Consider the following 12,875-nt stretch of genomic DNA (forward strand, 5'->3'; position numbering starts at 1 on the left):
TGTCCATGCCACTCTCTCACTTTGTCCCAGCTTACTATTCCCAACCCCTGTATCCTCCAGTCCATTCTCTAGTAGGTCTGCATCTTTATTCCCATCTTACCCCTAGGTACTTCTGACCATATTCTTTTTTTTTTAGATTCCGTATATATGTGTTAGCATACAGTATTTTTCTCTTTCTGACTTAATTCACTCTGTATGACAGTCTCTAGGTCCATCCAACTCACTACAAATAAATCAGTTGCGTTACTTTTTATGGCTGAGTAATATTCCATTGTATATATGTGCCACATCTTCTTTATCCATTCATCTGTTGATGGACACTGAGGTTGCTTCCATGTCCTGGCTATTGTAAATAGAGCTGCAATGAACATTTTGGTACATGACTCTTTTTGAATTCTGGTTTTCTCAGGGTATATGCCCAGTAGTGGGATTGCTGGGTCATATGGTAGTTCTATTTGTAGTTTTTTAAGGAACTTCAATACTGTTCTCCATAGTGGCTGTATCAATTTACATTCCCACCAACAGCGCAAGAGGGTTCCCCTTTCTTCACACCCTCTCCAACATTTATTGTTTGTAGCTTTTTGATGCTGGCCATTCTGACTGGTGTGAGGTGATACCTCATTGTAGCTTTGATTTACATTTCCCTAATGATTAGTCATGTTGAGCATCCTTTCATGCGTTTGTTGGCAATCTGTATATTTTCTTTAGAGAAATGTCTGTTTAGGTCTTCTGCCCATTTTTGGATTGGGTTACTTGTGTTTTTGATATTGAGCTCCATGAGTTGCTTGTATATTTTGGAGATTAATTCTTTGTCCACTGCTTCATTTGCAAATATTTTCTCCCATTCTGAGGTTTGTGTTTTGGTCTTGTTTCTGGTTTCCTTTGCTGTGCAAAAGCTTTGAAGTTTCACTAGGTCCCATTTGTTTATGTTTGTTTTTATTTCCATTTCTCTAGGAGGTGGGTCAAAAAGGATCTTGCTGTGATTTATGTCATAGGGTGTTCTATCTATGTTTTCCTCTGAGAGTTTTATAGTGTCTGGCCTTACATTTAGGTCTTAAATCCATTTTGAGTTTATTTTTATGTATGGTGTTAGGGAATGTTCTAATCTCATTCTTTTACATGTAGCTGTCCAGTTTTCCCTGCACCACTTACTGAAGAGGCTGTCTTTTCCCCATCGTATATCCTTGCTTCCTTTATCAAAGATAAGGTGACCATAATGTGCATGGGTTTATCTCTGGGCTTTCTATCCTGTTCCATTGATCTATATTTCTGCTTTTGTGCCAGTACCATACTGTCTTGATTACTATAGCTTTGTAGTATAGTCTGAAGTCAGGGAGCCTGATTCCTCCAGCTCTGTTTATCTTTCTCAAGATTGCTTTGGCTATTCGGGGTCTTTTGTGTTTCCATACAAATTTTAAAATTTTTTGTTCTAGTTCTGTGAAAAATGCCAGTGGTAGTTTGATAGGGATTGCATTGAATCTGTAGATTGCTTTGGGTAGTAGAGTCATTTTCACAATGTTGATTCTTCCAATCCAAGAACATGGCATATCTCTCCATTTGTTTAATATCATCTTTAATTTCTTTCATCAGTGTCTTATAGTTTTCTGCATACAGGTCTTTTGTCTCCTTAGGTAGCTTTATTCCTAGGTATTTTATTCTTTTTGTTGCAATGGTAAATGGGAGTGTTTCCTTAATTTCTCTTTCAGATTTTTTATCATTAGTATATAGGAATGCCAGAGATTTCTGTGCATTAATTTTGTATCCTGCAACTCTACCAAATTCATTGATTAGCTCTAGTAGTTTTCTGGTAACATCTTTAGGATTCTCTATGTATAGTATCATGTCATCTGCAAACAGTGACAGCCTTACTTACTCTTTTCTGATTTGGATTCCTTTTATTTCTTTTTCTTCTCTGATTGCTGTGCCTAAAACTTCCAAAACTGTGTTGAATAGTAGTGGTGAGAGTGGGCAACCTTGCCTTCTTCCTGATCTTAGTGGAAATGGTTTCCATTTTTCACCATTGAGGATGATGTTGGCTGTGGGTTTGTCATATATGGCCTTTATAATGTTGAGGTAGGTTCGCTCTATGCCTACTTTCTGGAGGGTTTTTATCATAAATGGGTGTTGAATTTTGTCAAAAGCTTTTTCTGCATCTATTGAGACGATCATTCATAGGGTTTTTCTCCTTCAATTTGTTAATCTGGTGTATCACATTGATTAATTTCTGTATATTGAAGAATCCTTGCATTTCTGGGGTAAACTTCACTTGGTCATGGTGTATGATCCTTTTAACATGCTGTTGGATTCTGTTTCCTAGTATTTTGTTGAGGATTTTTGCATCTATGTTCATCAGTGATATTGGCCTGTAGTTTTCTTTTTTTTGTGACACATTTGTTTGATTTTGGTGTTAGGGTGATGGTGGCCTCATAGAATGAGTTTGGGAGTGTTCCTCCCTCTGCTATATTTTGGAAGAGTTTGAGAGGATAGGTGTTAGCTCTTCTCTAAATGTTTGATAAAATTCACCTGTGAAGCCATCTTGTCCTGGACTTTTGTTTGTTGGAAGATTTTTAATCACAGTTTCAATTTCAGTGCTTGTGATTGGTGTGTTTATATTTTCTATTTCTTCCTGGTTCAGTCTCGGAAGGTTGTGCCTTTCTAAGAATTTGTCCATTTCTTCCAGGTTGTCCATTTTATTGGCATAGAGTTGCTTGTAGTAATCTCTCATGATCTTTTGTATTTCTGCAGTGTCAGTTGTTACTTCTTTCTCATTTCTAATTCTGTTGATTTGAGTCTTCTCCCTTTTTTCCCTTATGAGTCTTGCTAATGGTTTATCAATTTTATCTTCTCCAAGAACCAGCTTTTAGTTTTATTGATCTTTGCTATTGTTTCCTTCATTTCTTTTTCATTTATTTCTGATCTGATCTTTATGATTTCTTTCCTTCTGCTAATTTTGGGGTTGTTTTGTTTTTCCTTCTCTAATTGCTTTAAGTGTAAGTTTAGGTTGTTTATTTGAGATTATTCTTGTTTCTAGAGGTAGGACTGTATTGCTATAAACTTCCCTCATAGAACTTCTTTTGCTGAATCTCATAGGTTTTGAGTTGTCATGTTTTCATTGTCATTTGTTTCTAGGTATTTTTTGATTTCCTCTTTGATTTCTTCAGTCATCTCTTGGTTATTTAGTAGCATATTTTTAGCCTCCATGTGTTTGTATTTTTTACAGTTTTTTTTAAAATTACGTAAGTTATTTATTTCTGGCAGCATTGGGTCTTCATTACTGCACGTGGACTTTTCTCTAGTTGCGGTGGGCGGGCACTACTGTTTGTTGCGGTGCATGGGCTTCTCATTGTGATGGCTTCTCTTGTTGTGGAGCATGGGTTCTAGGTGTGTGGGCTTCAGTAGTTGTGGCTAGAAGGCTCTAGAGCACAGGCTCAGTAGTTGTGGTGCACGGGCTTAGTTGTGCCACAGCATGTGGGGTTTTCCCCGATCAGTGCTTGAACCCGCGTCCCCTTCATTGGTAGGCAGATTCTCAACCACTGTGCCACCAGGGAAGCCCGTTTTTTACAGTTTTTTTCTATAATTGATATGTAGTCTCATAGCATTGTGGTCGGAAAAGATCCTTGATATGATGTCAATTTTCTTAACTTTACCAAGCCTTGATTTGCGACCCAAGATATGATCGATCCTGGAGAATGTTCCATGAGTACTTGAGAAGAAAGTGTATTCTGTTGTTTTTGGATGGAATGTCCTATAAATATCAATTAAGTCCATCTTGTTTAATGTATCATTTAAAGCTTGTGTTTCCTTATTTATTTTCATTTTGGATGATCTGTCCATTGGTGAAAGTGGGGTGTTAAAAATCCCCTACTATGATTGTGTTACTGTCGATTTCCCCTTTTATGGCTGTTAGCATTTGCCTTATGTATTGAGGTGCTCCTATGTTGGGTACATAAATATTTACAATTGATTTATTTTCTTCTTGGATTGATCCCTTGATCATTATGTAGTGTCCTTGTCTCTTGTAATAGTCTTTATTTTAAAGTCTATTTTGTCTGATATGAGAATTGCTACTCCAGCTTTCTTTTGGTTTCCATTTGCATGGAATAACTTTTTCCATGCCCTCACTTTCAGTCTGTATGTGTCCCTAGGTCTGAAGTGGGTCTATTGTAGACAGCATATATATGGATCTGGTTTTTGTATACATTCAGCCAGTCTGTGTCTTTTGGTTGGGGCATTTAATCATTTACATTCATGGTTATTATCAATATGTATGTTCCTATTACCATTTTCTTAATTGTTTTGGGTTTGTTTTTGTGGGTCTTTTTCTTCCCTTGTGCTTCCTGCCTAGAGAAGTTCCTTTAGGATTTGTTGTAAAGCTGGTTTGGTGGTGCAGAATTCTCTTAGCTTTTGCTTGTCTGTACGGTTTTAATTTCTCCATTGAATCTGAATGAGATCCTTGCTGGGTAGAGTAATCTTGGTTGTAGGTTTTTCCCTTTCATCACTCTAAATATATCCTGCCACTCCCTCCTGGCTTGCAGAGTTTCTGCTGAAAGATCAGCTGTTAACCTTATGGGGATTTCCTTGTATGTTATTTGTTGCTTTTCCCTTGCTGCTTTTAATATTTTTTCTTTGTATTTAATTTGTGAAAGTTTGCTTAATATGTGTGTGGGCATGTTTCTCCTTGGATCTATCCTGTATGGGACTCTCTGTGCTTCCTGGACTTGATTGACCACTTCTTTTCCCATATTAGGTAAGTTTTCAACTATAATCTCTTCAAATATTTTCTCAGTCCCTTTCTTTTTCTCTTCTTCTTCTGGGACCCCTATAATTCAAATGTTGTCCCAGAGGTCTCTGTGACTGTCCTCAACTCTTTTCATTCTTTTTTCTTTATTCTGCTCTGCGGTAGTTATTTCCACTAGTTTATCTTCCAGGTCACTTACCCGTTTTTCTGCCTCAGTTATTCTGCTATTGATTCCTTCTAGAGAATTTTTAATTTCATTTATTGTGTTGTTCATCATTGTTTGTTTGCTCTTTAGTTCTTCTAGGTCCTTGTTAAATGTTTCTTGTATTTTCTCCATTCTATTTCCAAGATTTTGGATCATCATTACTATCATTACTCTGAATTCTTTTTCAGGTAGACTGCCTATTTCTTCTTCATTTGTTTGGTCTGGTGGGTTTTTACCTTGCTCCTTCATCTGCTGCGTGTTTCTCTGTCTTCTCATTTTGCTTAACGAACTGTGTTTGGGGTCTCCTTTTTGCAGGCTGCAGGGTCTTAATCCTGTTGTTATTGGTGTCTGCCCCCAGTGGGTAAGGTTGGTTCAGTGGCTTGTGTAGGCTTCCTGGTAGACTGATGCCTTTTTTCTGATGGATGAGGCTGGATTTTGTCTTTCTGGTGGGCAGGACCACGACTAGTGGTGTGTTTTGGGTTGTCTGTGAACTTATTATGATTTTAGGCAGCCTCTCTGCTAATGGGTGGGTTGTGTTCCTGTCTTGCTAGTTGTTTGGCATGGGGTGTCCAACACTGTAGCTTGCTGGTCATTGAGTGGAGCTGGCTCTTAGCATTGAGACTGAGATAGTTCTCTAGGATAGCTCTCACTGATTGACATTATGTGGAGCCAGGAGGTCTCTGGTGGTCCAGTGTCCTGAACTTGGCTCTCCCACCTCAGAGGCTCAGGCCTGACAGCCAGCTGGAGCACCAAGATCCTGTCAGTCACACGGCTGCTAGTGTTGGAGGGTCTCCTGCAGAGGTGGGGGCTGGCTGTGGCTCACTGCAGGGACAAGGACACTGGCAGCAGAAGTTCTGGGAGGTACTCCTTGGCATGACCCCTCCTGGAGTCCACCATTAGCCTCAAGAAAGAGGCTGTAGCTTCCAGTGCTGGATCACCTCAGGCCAAACAACCCTGTATTTTATATATATATATATATATATATATATTCCCTCCTGCTGGGACATATCCCAGACCTATTGAATCTCAATCCCCAATGAATAGCCTAGGATTTTTTTTTTTAATTCCAGGAGATTCTAACAATAAACCAGGTTTAGAAACAAGTATGGAGAAAGGAACATGGGATTTGGAAGTGGACAGACCTGAGTTTGAATCCCAGAATCAGCACTTTCTAGCTCTGCAAACTTGTACAACTCATTAACCCATGAAACAGATAATCACCATAATTATACACAGGGTTCATGTGGGGATTGAATGGCATATTGTGAGCGTGGCATGATGGATGGCAGTGGCTGCAAAGGCATATGGGCCTAATCACCAGAAAGAACCAAATCTTGAACCAAGTCCAGGGGACGGCACAAGCACTTCCTTCTTCTCTCCTCACCCCGAAATCCCCCTCAGTCATTGCTGAGTCTTCCTCCCATAGGTTCCTGCATATTCCTTCCCCTTGGTCTCCCTCCCCCTTCCTTTTCTTCTCCATTCCTTCAGGGTTCTGACTTGATCAGTGGCTGCTTCCTGTGCCAGCAGGTGTCATTTACCCTGCATCTTTAGGTTCTGCAGAGTTGAGAGACAGGACAACAAACAAACCTCTTTCTAGCTAGTATTAATTACCTCTCATTACCTCATTGCTAAGTTATTATGTTAAAAAAAAAATCCCTCACTTCCTCACCTGAGGTGAGACCGGGACAGAGAACCACTTCCTTCCACAAATGCAAATGGCCTGGCACATCTAACACAGAGATGAGTTCTTCCCGCTTTGTCTCTCCTTCCCATCTCCACATCCTTTGCCTTTCTCTCCTTCCTTGCCAGCTCAGCTTTGGGCTGCTCTACCAGAAAGGGCTGCTGGCTGTTCTCCCTAGAACAGCTCAGGCCCAGCCCAGGGACCAGGAAATTGTTCTACAGGGAAGGAGCAGGAGGCCCCAGTCATGCTCCCCCTTATGAGTGCTGGATGCTCGGCCACCATTTTCCATGGTCTCTCCCTCTCTTTTCACTCTGGTCACCTTGAAGAACAAACTGGCTTCCAGGCCTACCCCTTGATAAGGCAACCAATCAGACTACAATGGAAAATACTTTCAAAATATATTAGGATTTGCTTGTAGTGCTGGACTAAGGTGGGTGTGGTGCTGACACTGGTTTCTGTGGCATGGTGTCCTCCTGGTTTTCCTCCCACTTCTGAAGCAATCATTCCTCCATCTCCTTGGCCAGCCCATCCCCATCCACCAACTCTCAGTGCTGGGGCATCCTTGATTCTGCTCTCCTCACTCTGGACCTCATTCATCCTATGGTTTCAGTTATTCTCTACCCAAGGATGATTCCCAAGCATGCATCTTCAGCACAGACCTCCCCTCTATATTCCACCCAAACGTGGCCCTCTTCCAGGATTCCCCATCTCAGCAAATGACAGCACTATCCATCCTTTGTATCTGGGTGTCATTTGGACATGTCACTCTCCTTCAATAACAATCACGAATCTTGCTTGGTCTGTTCTAAACATTTGTAGAGCCCATCAATTTCCCCCCCATGAGCCCATCATCTTTGTCTTCCTAAGTGCTCACCCACATCCATAATTGCTCTTCTTCAGTATAGTTCCCACACTGCAGCTCGAGTGATCATTTTTTTAAGCAAATGTAGCATGTCCCTACTCAGCTTAACATGTGTCAATGGCTGCCTGCTCCTCTTAAGAAGACAACGTCTTCATGATGCCCCATCAGGCCCTTCATGAGCTGGCCCCTGCCTACCTCTCCAGTCCCATGTGAGCCACTCTTCCTCTCACTCTCAACTGCAGCCAACTGACTTCTTACAGTTCCTTCCAGAGATCATGCTCTCTCCTGCCTTGGGGCTATTGCCCATGTGATTCCCTCTGCCTGGAACTCCTCAATCCCCTGAAAACTCCCAACCTTCCAACTGCTGCTAAAAAATTACTTCCTCAGGAAACTTTCTTGGACTGCCTCCTGACCCCTCTGTCCCTTGAATTAGTTTTCTAGGGCTGTGGTAACAGAGTATAACAACTGTGTGGCTTAAAACAATAGAAATGTATTGTCTCACAGTTCTAGAAGCTACAAGTCCAAAATCAAGGTGTTGGCAGGGGTGGTTCCTTCTGGGGGCTACGTGGAAGAATCTGTCCCATGCCTGTCTCTTAGCTTCTGGTGGTTTGTTGACAATCTTTGGCATTCCTGGACATGTGAAAGCATCGCCCCAATTGCTGCCTTTATCTTCACGTGGTATTCTCTCTGTGTGCATGTCTGCATCCAAACTTCTCCTTTTTATAACGATACCAGACATATTGGATTGAGGGTCCACCCTATTCCAGTATGACCTCATCTTAACTAATTATATCTGCAAGGACCCTATTTCCCAATAAGGTTGCACTCTGAGGTACTGGGGGGAGGTGGTTTAGGGCTTCAACATATGAATTTGGGGGGGAACATAATCCAATTCATAAAACCCCTCATTCCCAAGGTGGAGTCCTCCAGTTATATCTTGTCATAGTCCTACCCTGCAGACTTTTTCTTCAAAGCCCCAATCGCAGTTTGTAATTATTCATCAAATAATCACACAAGCAAAAGTGTACTTGTTTCCCCATAGATCGTAAGCCCCAAGAGGGACCATGCCCATTTTTGTTGAGCATTGCAACCCAATGCCTGGCCGGTAGCAGTCATTCAATAAGTCATCACTGAGTGAACAAATAAATTCAGGTCCCTGATTGCATGTCAATGTGAAGAGACCAGCCCTTGTCTCCCAAGCCTGCTCAGTCACTTCCTAGTGCTCCAAATTAAGTCATCTAAGACAGGTAGGGCTGGCGGCAAATCACTAGTTCATCACCTGCTGCCTAGTCTCAGTGTCCGCTTGAAACTTCAGCATCACCTCCCCGATAAAGCCAAGGCCGTGCTGGAAAAATCTATGTCTAAGATTTGTTAGCACAGTGCATTTTCATTGTCAATATGCCTCATAAGCACCAGTGATTATTACTGAGGAGGCTGAGGGAGCTTCTCTGGAGAGCTTAAAATAGGTTACTTCCCTAAGGACCAGAATAGTTTAGCTGGGTGGTTAAGGGATAAATAAAGTAAAGGAGCTTCCTGGCACCTCTTTCATCTCTAATATTCTAAGACACTTGTTGCTTGATAACTGTGGACATAGTCCCTAAATGCAGACAGAAAATGATTCTTAATCCTTTAACTCTCTGACCAATATTTAGATCAATGAGTCACTGGCAACAGTGCAAGAGAACACTGAAGAACCCAAATAGGTCAAAAAGCCTTTCACACAGATACAGCTGTAATCCTGTAGAAACTGCCTTCCCTGTGTGCTCTCATGAATACGTGCAGAGTGTTAAGATAGTTTAATATCTGGCTTTTATGTTTCATCATCTCATGGCATGAGGAATGCTGAATACTCTAAATGTTGGACTTCCAGAAGCTTGAACCCATTGACCTGCCACAAGTAATTACTTCTGAAAGGCTCCTGAGCCAGGAAGAAGCTGGGAGGACTCACAAAGGCAAGGTGAGCGGCAGCAAAACCTGGAGGGGGTGGGGAACTGGGGGGCTGGCCATCCTTTTCCTGTACTCCCCACACAGAAGATCTCAAAGGCAAAGAGAGCTATTAAGTCATTCAGAGCTAGAACTTTCCAAAGCTATCCATTCTCTTCTGGGCCTGCTTCCAACTGGTGATTACTCTTGCCTCTCAGATGAACTCTGAGCCCTTCTCTGCTGCCTGGTGAAAACAGGGAGATGTAGATGAGAGAGAGGAATTTTACTTGGAAATTGGTGATTCTAGAAGTGTTCAAATTTGTGAACACTTTCCTCCCCTGATTCATTTCACAGTCATCTAGATGCTGCCATCCACAGATGACTGAGTTGATAAAAGATGTCCAGGTACTTTTAGATCCCCAAGGCTATGTTTGTGATACTGACAGTGCCCATAGAGATGGACCCCTCCCTGAGGCTCACATAGCCACCACAGTTCATGTCCACAGGGAAACAGAACAGGGGATCACTGAACACATTTGGCTACATGTCCCTTCCCCTTCCTGGCCACAGCAAGTGATGAATGAGGGTATATTCACCCCTGGCTGCCCTCATTAACTGTTCACATTGTCTCACTGGAGTTTATGATACACCAGGGAAGATCACCCAAGTCACAAATAATCAGTTTTAAATCCTTCCTAAACAGCAGTGTACCAGGGCTTATAGTGGAATATGGGAGTAAACCCTACAGAAATAGGTTGGCCCCCCTCTAGTTTCATAGCCAGACAATTACTCAATGACAGAAGAAGCAGTGAGAGAGAAGCAGGTCTCATCAAACAAGAACACATTTCTGGGAAGATAGTTAAAGCAGCTGTTGACATGGAAAGTGATATCTTGTCAAAATGAGATATGGAAACATATTTCCATTCAAGGTTTGCAAAACTCTACAGGAACCTTAAAAATGATATGATACACATGGCAAATTGCCACTTCATTCACTGATAGCTTCACTAAGAACTGGTTGGGAAGCTGCAACGGTCCACCTCTGACGTCACAAGAGATCTCTATGGATTATGACTGATGATTAAGATCTCACTCTGTTCCAAAAAGGATTTCAAGTTGTGATTGCAGAGTCAGTAACTAATTACCCCATGCTAACGAGTGCGTCATCTTTCATAGCAGGAACTGGAAAAGAAGATGCAAACTCTAATGTACCCTTCTGGGAAAAGACAATATTTACATAAGATGCAAATGCTGGAAATGAACCGTAAAAGACAAGAGGTAAACATGAGAAGAAGAGGGTCATATTTACCAAAGGTACTCTACATAATCACTGCCCTGGCACATGAATATAGTTAAGCATTCATCTCTAGTCTTTACCTAGCATTTTAAATTTAGTCATTGGAGCCGAAGTTTCAACTACTGGGGTTGAGAAGAAGCAGGAAGATCCCTTCTGCTACCAACTCTGTTGAGTCTTTCCTCTGTTTTCCATCCTCTCAAGGATGTATCCATGTCTCAAGTCTCCCTTTTTTTAACTGTTGCTTCTATGACATTCTGGCTCCAGCAGGAAAATGAGGTTAATTTTTCTTGGTTTAGTAAAAAGGAAGAGGGTGGTGAATTGGTCTGTGTTTTGATACCTAGGCATCTCTCTATAATTTAAGCCATAGAATCATTTTATAAGCAAGATCTCTTGTAACAAACCCCTTTACAGTAATGTCTCCTGTAAATGTCATAACCCAAATTCCTCACTCTAGTGAATAAGCCTGAAGTCCCTGTCTTCTGCAATTCCAAATATATCAGCTAGCCTATGGTGAAATGGTTTTACAAAGGTCCTCACTGTTTTGAGATTATAGGCATGCTCCCCTTTCTCCTAACAAACCTGCACGTGAAGAAAGTTTCCATACCTTCTAACAGGAAAAAAGAGAACCGTGCTCTATTTAGGGGACCATAGATGTCTACAGATAAGCACACAATTTGCAAAGTAGCTGATCTCTTGACCTACTCTGGTGAAAGCAGCTTGAGGGGAGAATACTAACTGTTTATAGCTGATCAATTTCAGGCCCAAGTGGAACTGAAGACAAGTCTTCACAAGGAGGCAAGAACTAATAAGCAGAAACAGAAGGACCATAAAGTCAAGAAAATCCTTCAAAGCATCCCAAGAAATGACGACGGTGACTTTCTAACCTTGTTGCCTGATGAAACCTTGAACAGAAGTCCAGGTGAGGCACACAATTTTTTTAGTAAAATATTTCAAGCATTTTAAAAACTTCATCAGATAAACTTCTGATGTGGAGCGGGGAAGGTGAAATGCAAATCTGACCATATCACTCTCCTGCTGGAAAAAAAAAAAAAATCCTTCAGTGAGTCTCCTTGAGCCTGAGGACAAGGTATAACTCCTTGCCCTGATACTCTAAGCCTTCAGGATCTAGGCTCTGCCTACCTTCCTGGCTTCATCTCCTGCTATGATCACTCCCAGCCCACACACTGTAGTCAGGCCAGGTTGCTCAGGGGCCTCAGATGGCTCTGTGATTTCCAACAGACATTTTGCTCATAAACTCTGTGTTGTGTTGCCCCATCAATTAGCGTCCCATTAAGTTTTCCCTGTCTGTACTCCCCCAGAGCAAACCCACCACTGCAAATGCATGGTATTGTTCACATACAGAGCTTACTGCGCTGTGGGCCAATCCCCCATTAGCAAGACTGACCACTTAGAGATCTACAGAAATGCTGGCCATGTCTCTGGAGGTCTTGAGCCTCTAAGATGCAAAGTTACCAGCTGAAAGAAACACTGCCCCTGCTCAGAGGAATGAGATGCTTAATCAATAAGTTAATTAAATAAGAAAAGGCTGAATAAATGAAAAATCTGCTTGGAACATCTATTTAACCTATAGTCCCACGTCCCAGAATGAAATATGCTGTGTAGTCACATAGAAAAACAACTTTTACCATTTAAAAAATATTGGCAAAACCACCAAGAAAGGTGCCTCAGTTAAAATTAGACACTTAGAGTCATTGCTTGAGATCAGGCCAAAAAACCCCCCAACATTTGGAAGATGCTCCAGATCTGGAGAGGCCAGGGGAGACTGAGGCACCTGGAGAGGGGCTTCTCCTCTGCTCTCCTGATACTTTTTAAAGCAGTTTCATTTAGTTCCAGCTAAGGTCTCGAGTGCTTACTCTAAGCCAGGCACCGTGGTCCACCCTTAACGTGAATTATCGCGTTTAAGCTTCACACCTATAAGACAGGAGTTACTATTAGCCCCCATGTGACAGAGCCAGGATTCAAGGCCGGGTCTTTCTGATTCCAAAGGGTGCACTCCCACCCATCCCCTCATATAGCCTCATCAGGACTCCAGCGACTCAGAGCTGGGTCCAGGACAACCTTGGGAAAGTCAGCAAATGTAGAGGTTATGACTCCTCCAATTTCTCTCTCAAGAGAAGGCTTCCCACTGCAAAGCCTTATAGACCTCAC

At 41.8% G+C, this 12,875-nt stretch overlaps 1 protein-coding gene and 1 long non-coding RNA gene across 2 annotated transcripts in view; one reads left to right on the forward strand and one right to left on the reverse strand.

Moving 5' to 3' along the window:
• LOC109548022 (uncharacterized) overlaps positions 1–12,875 on the reverse strand; it is a 138,643-nt gene that overhangs the window by 95,571 nt on the left and 30,197 nt on the right. The gene's annotated exons all lie outside the window — the stretch shown is intronic.
• CCDC198 (coiled-coil domain containing 198) overlaps positions 1–12,875 on the forward strand; it is a 31,382-nt gene that overhangs the window by 11,665 nt on the left and 6,842 nt on the right. The window contains exons 3-5 of the mRNA XM_019923513.3: positions 9,357–9,443; positions 10,586–10,687; positions 11,466–11,625. Coding sequence (XP_019779072.2) covers positions 9,357–9,443; positions 10,586–10,687; positions 11,466–11,625 — 349 coding nt within the window. The remainder of the gene's footprint in view (positions 1–9,356; positions 9,444–10,585; positions 10,688–11,465; positions 11,626–12,875) is intronic.

The sequence above is a fragment of the Tursiops truncatus genome, chromosome 2 (assembly GCF_011762595.2).
Source record: "Tursiops truncatus isolate mTurTru1 chromosome 2, mTurTru1.mat.Y, whole genome shotgun sequence".
In the NCBI taxonomy this organism is placed as follows: Eukaryota; Metazoa; Chordata; class Mammalia; order Artiodactyla; family Delphinidae; genus Tursiops; species Tursiops truncatus.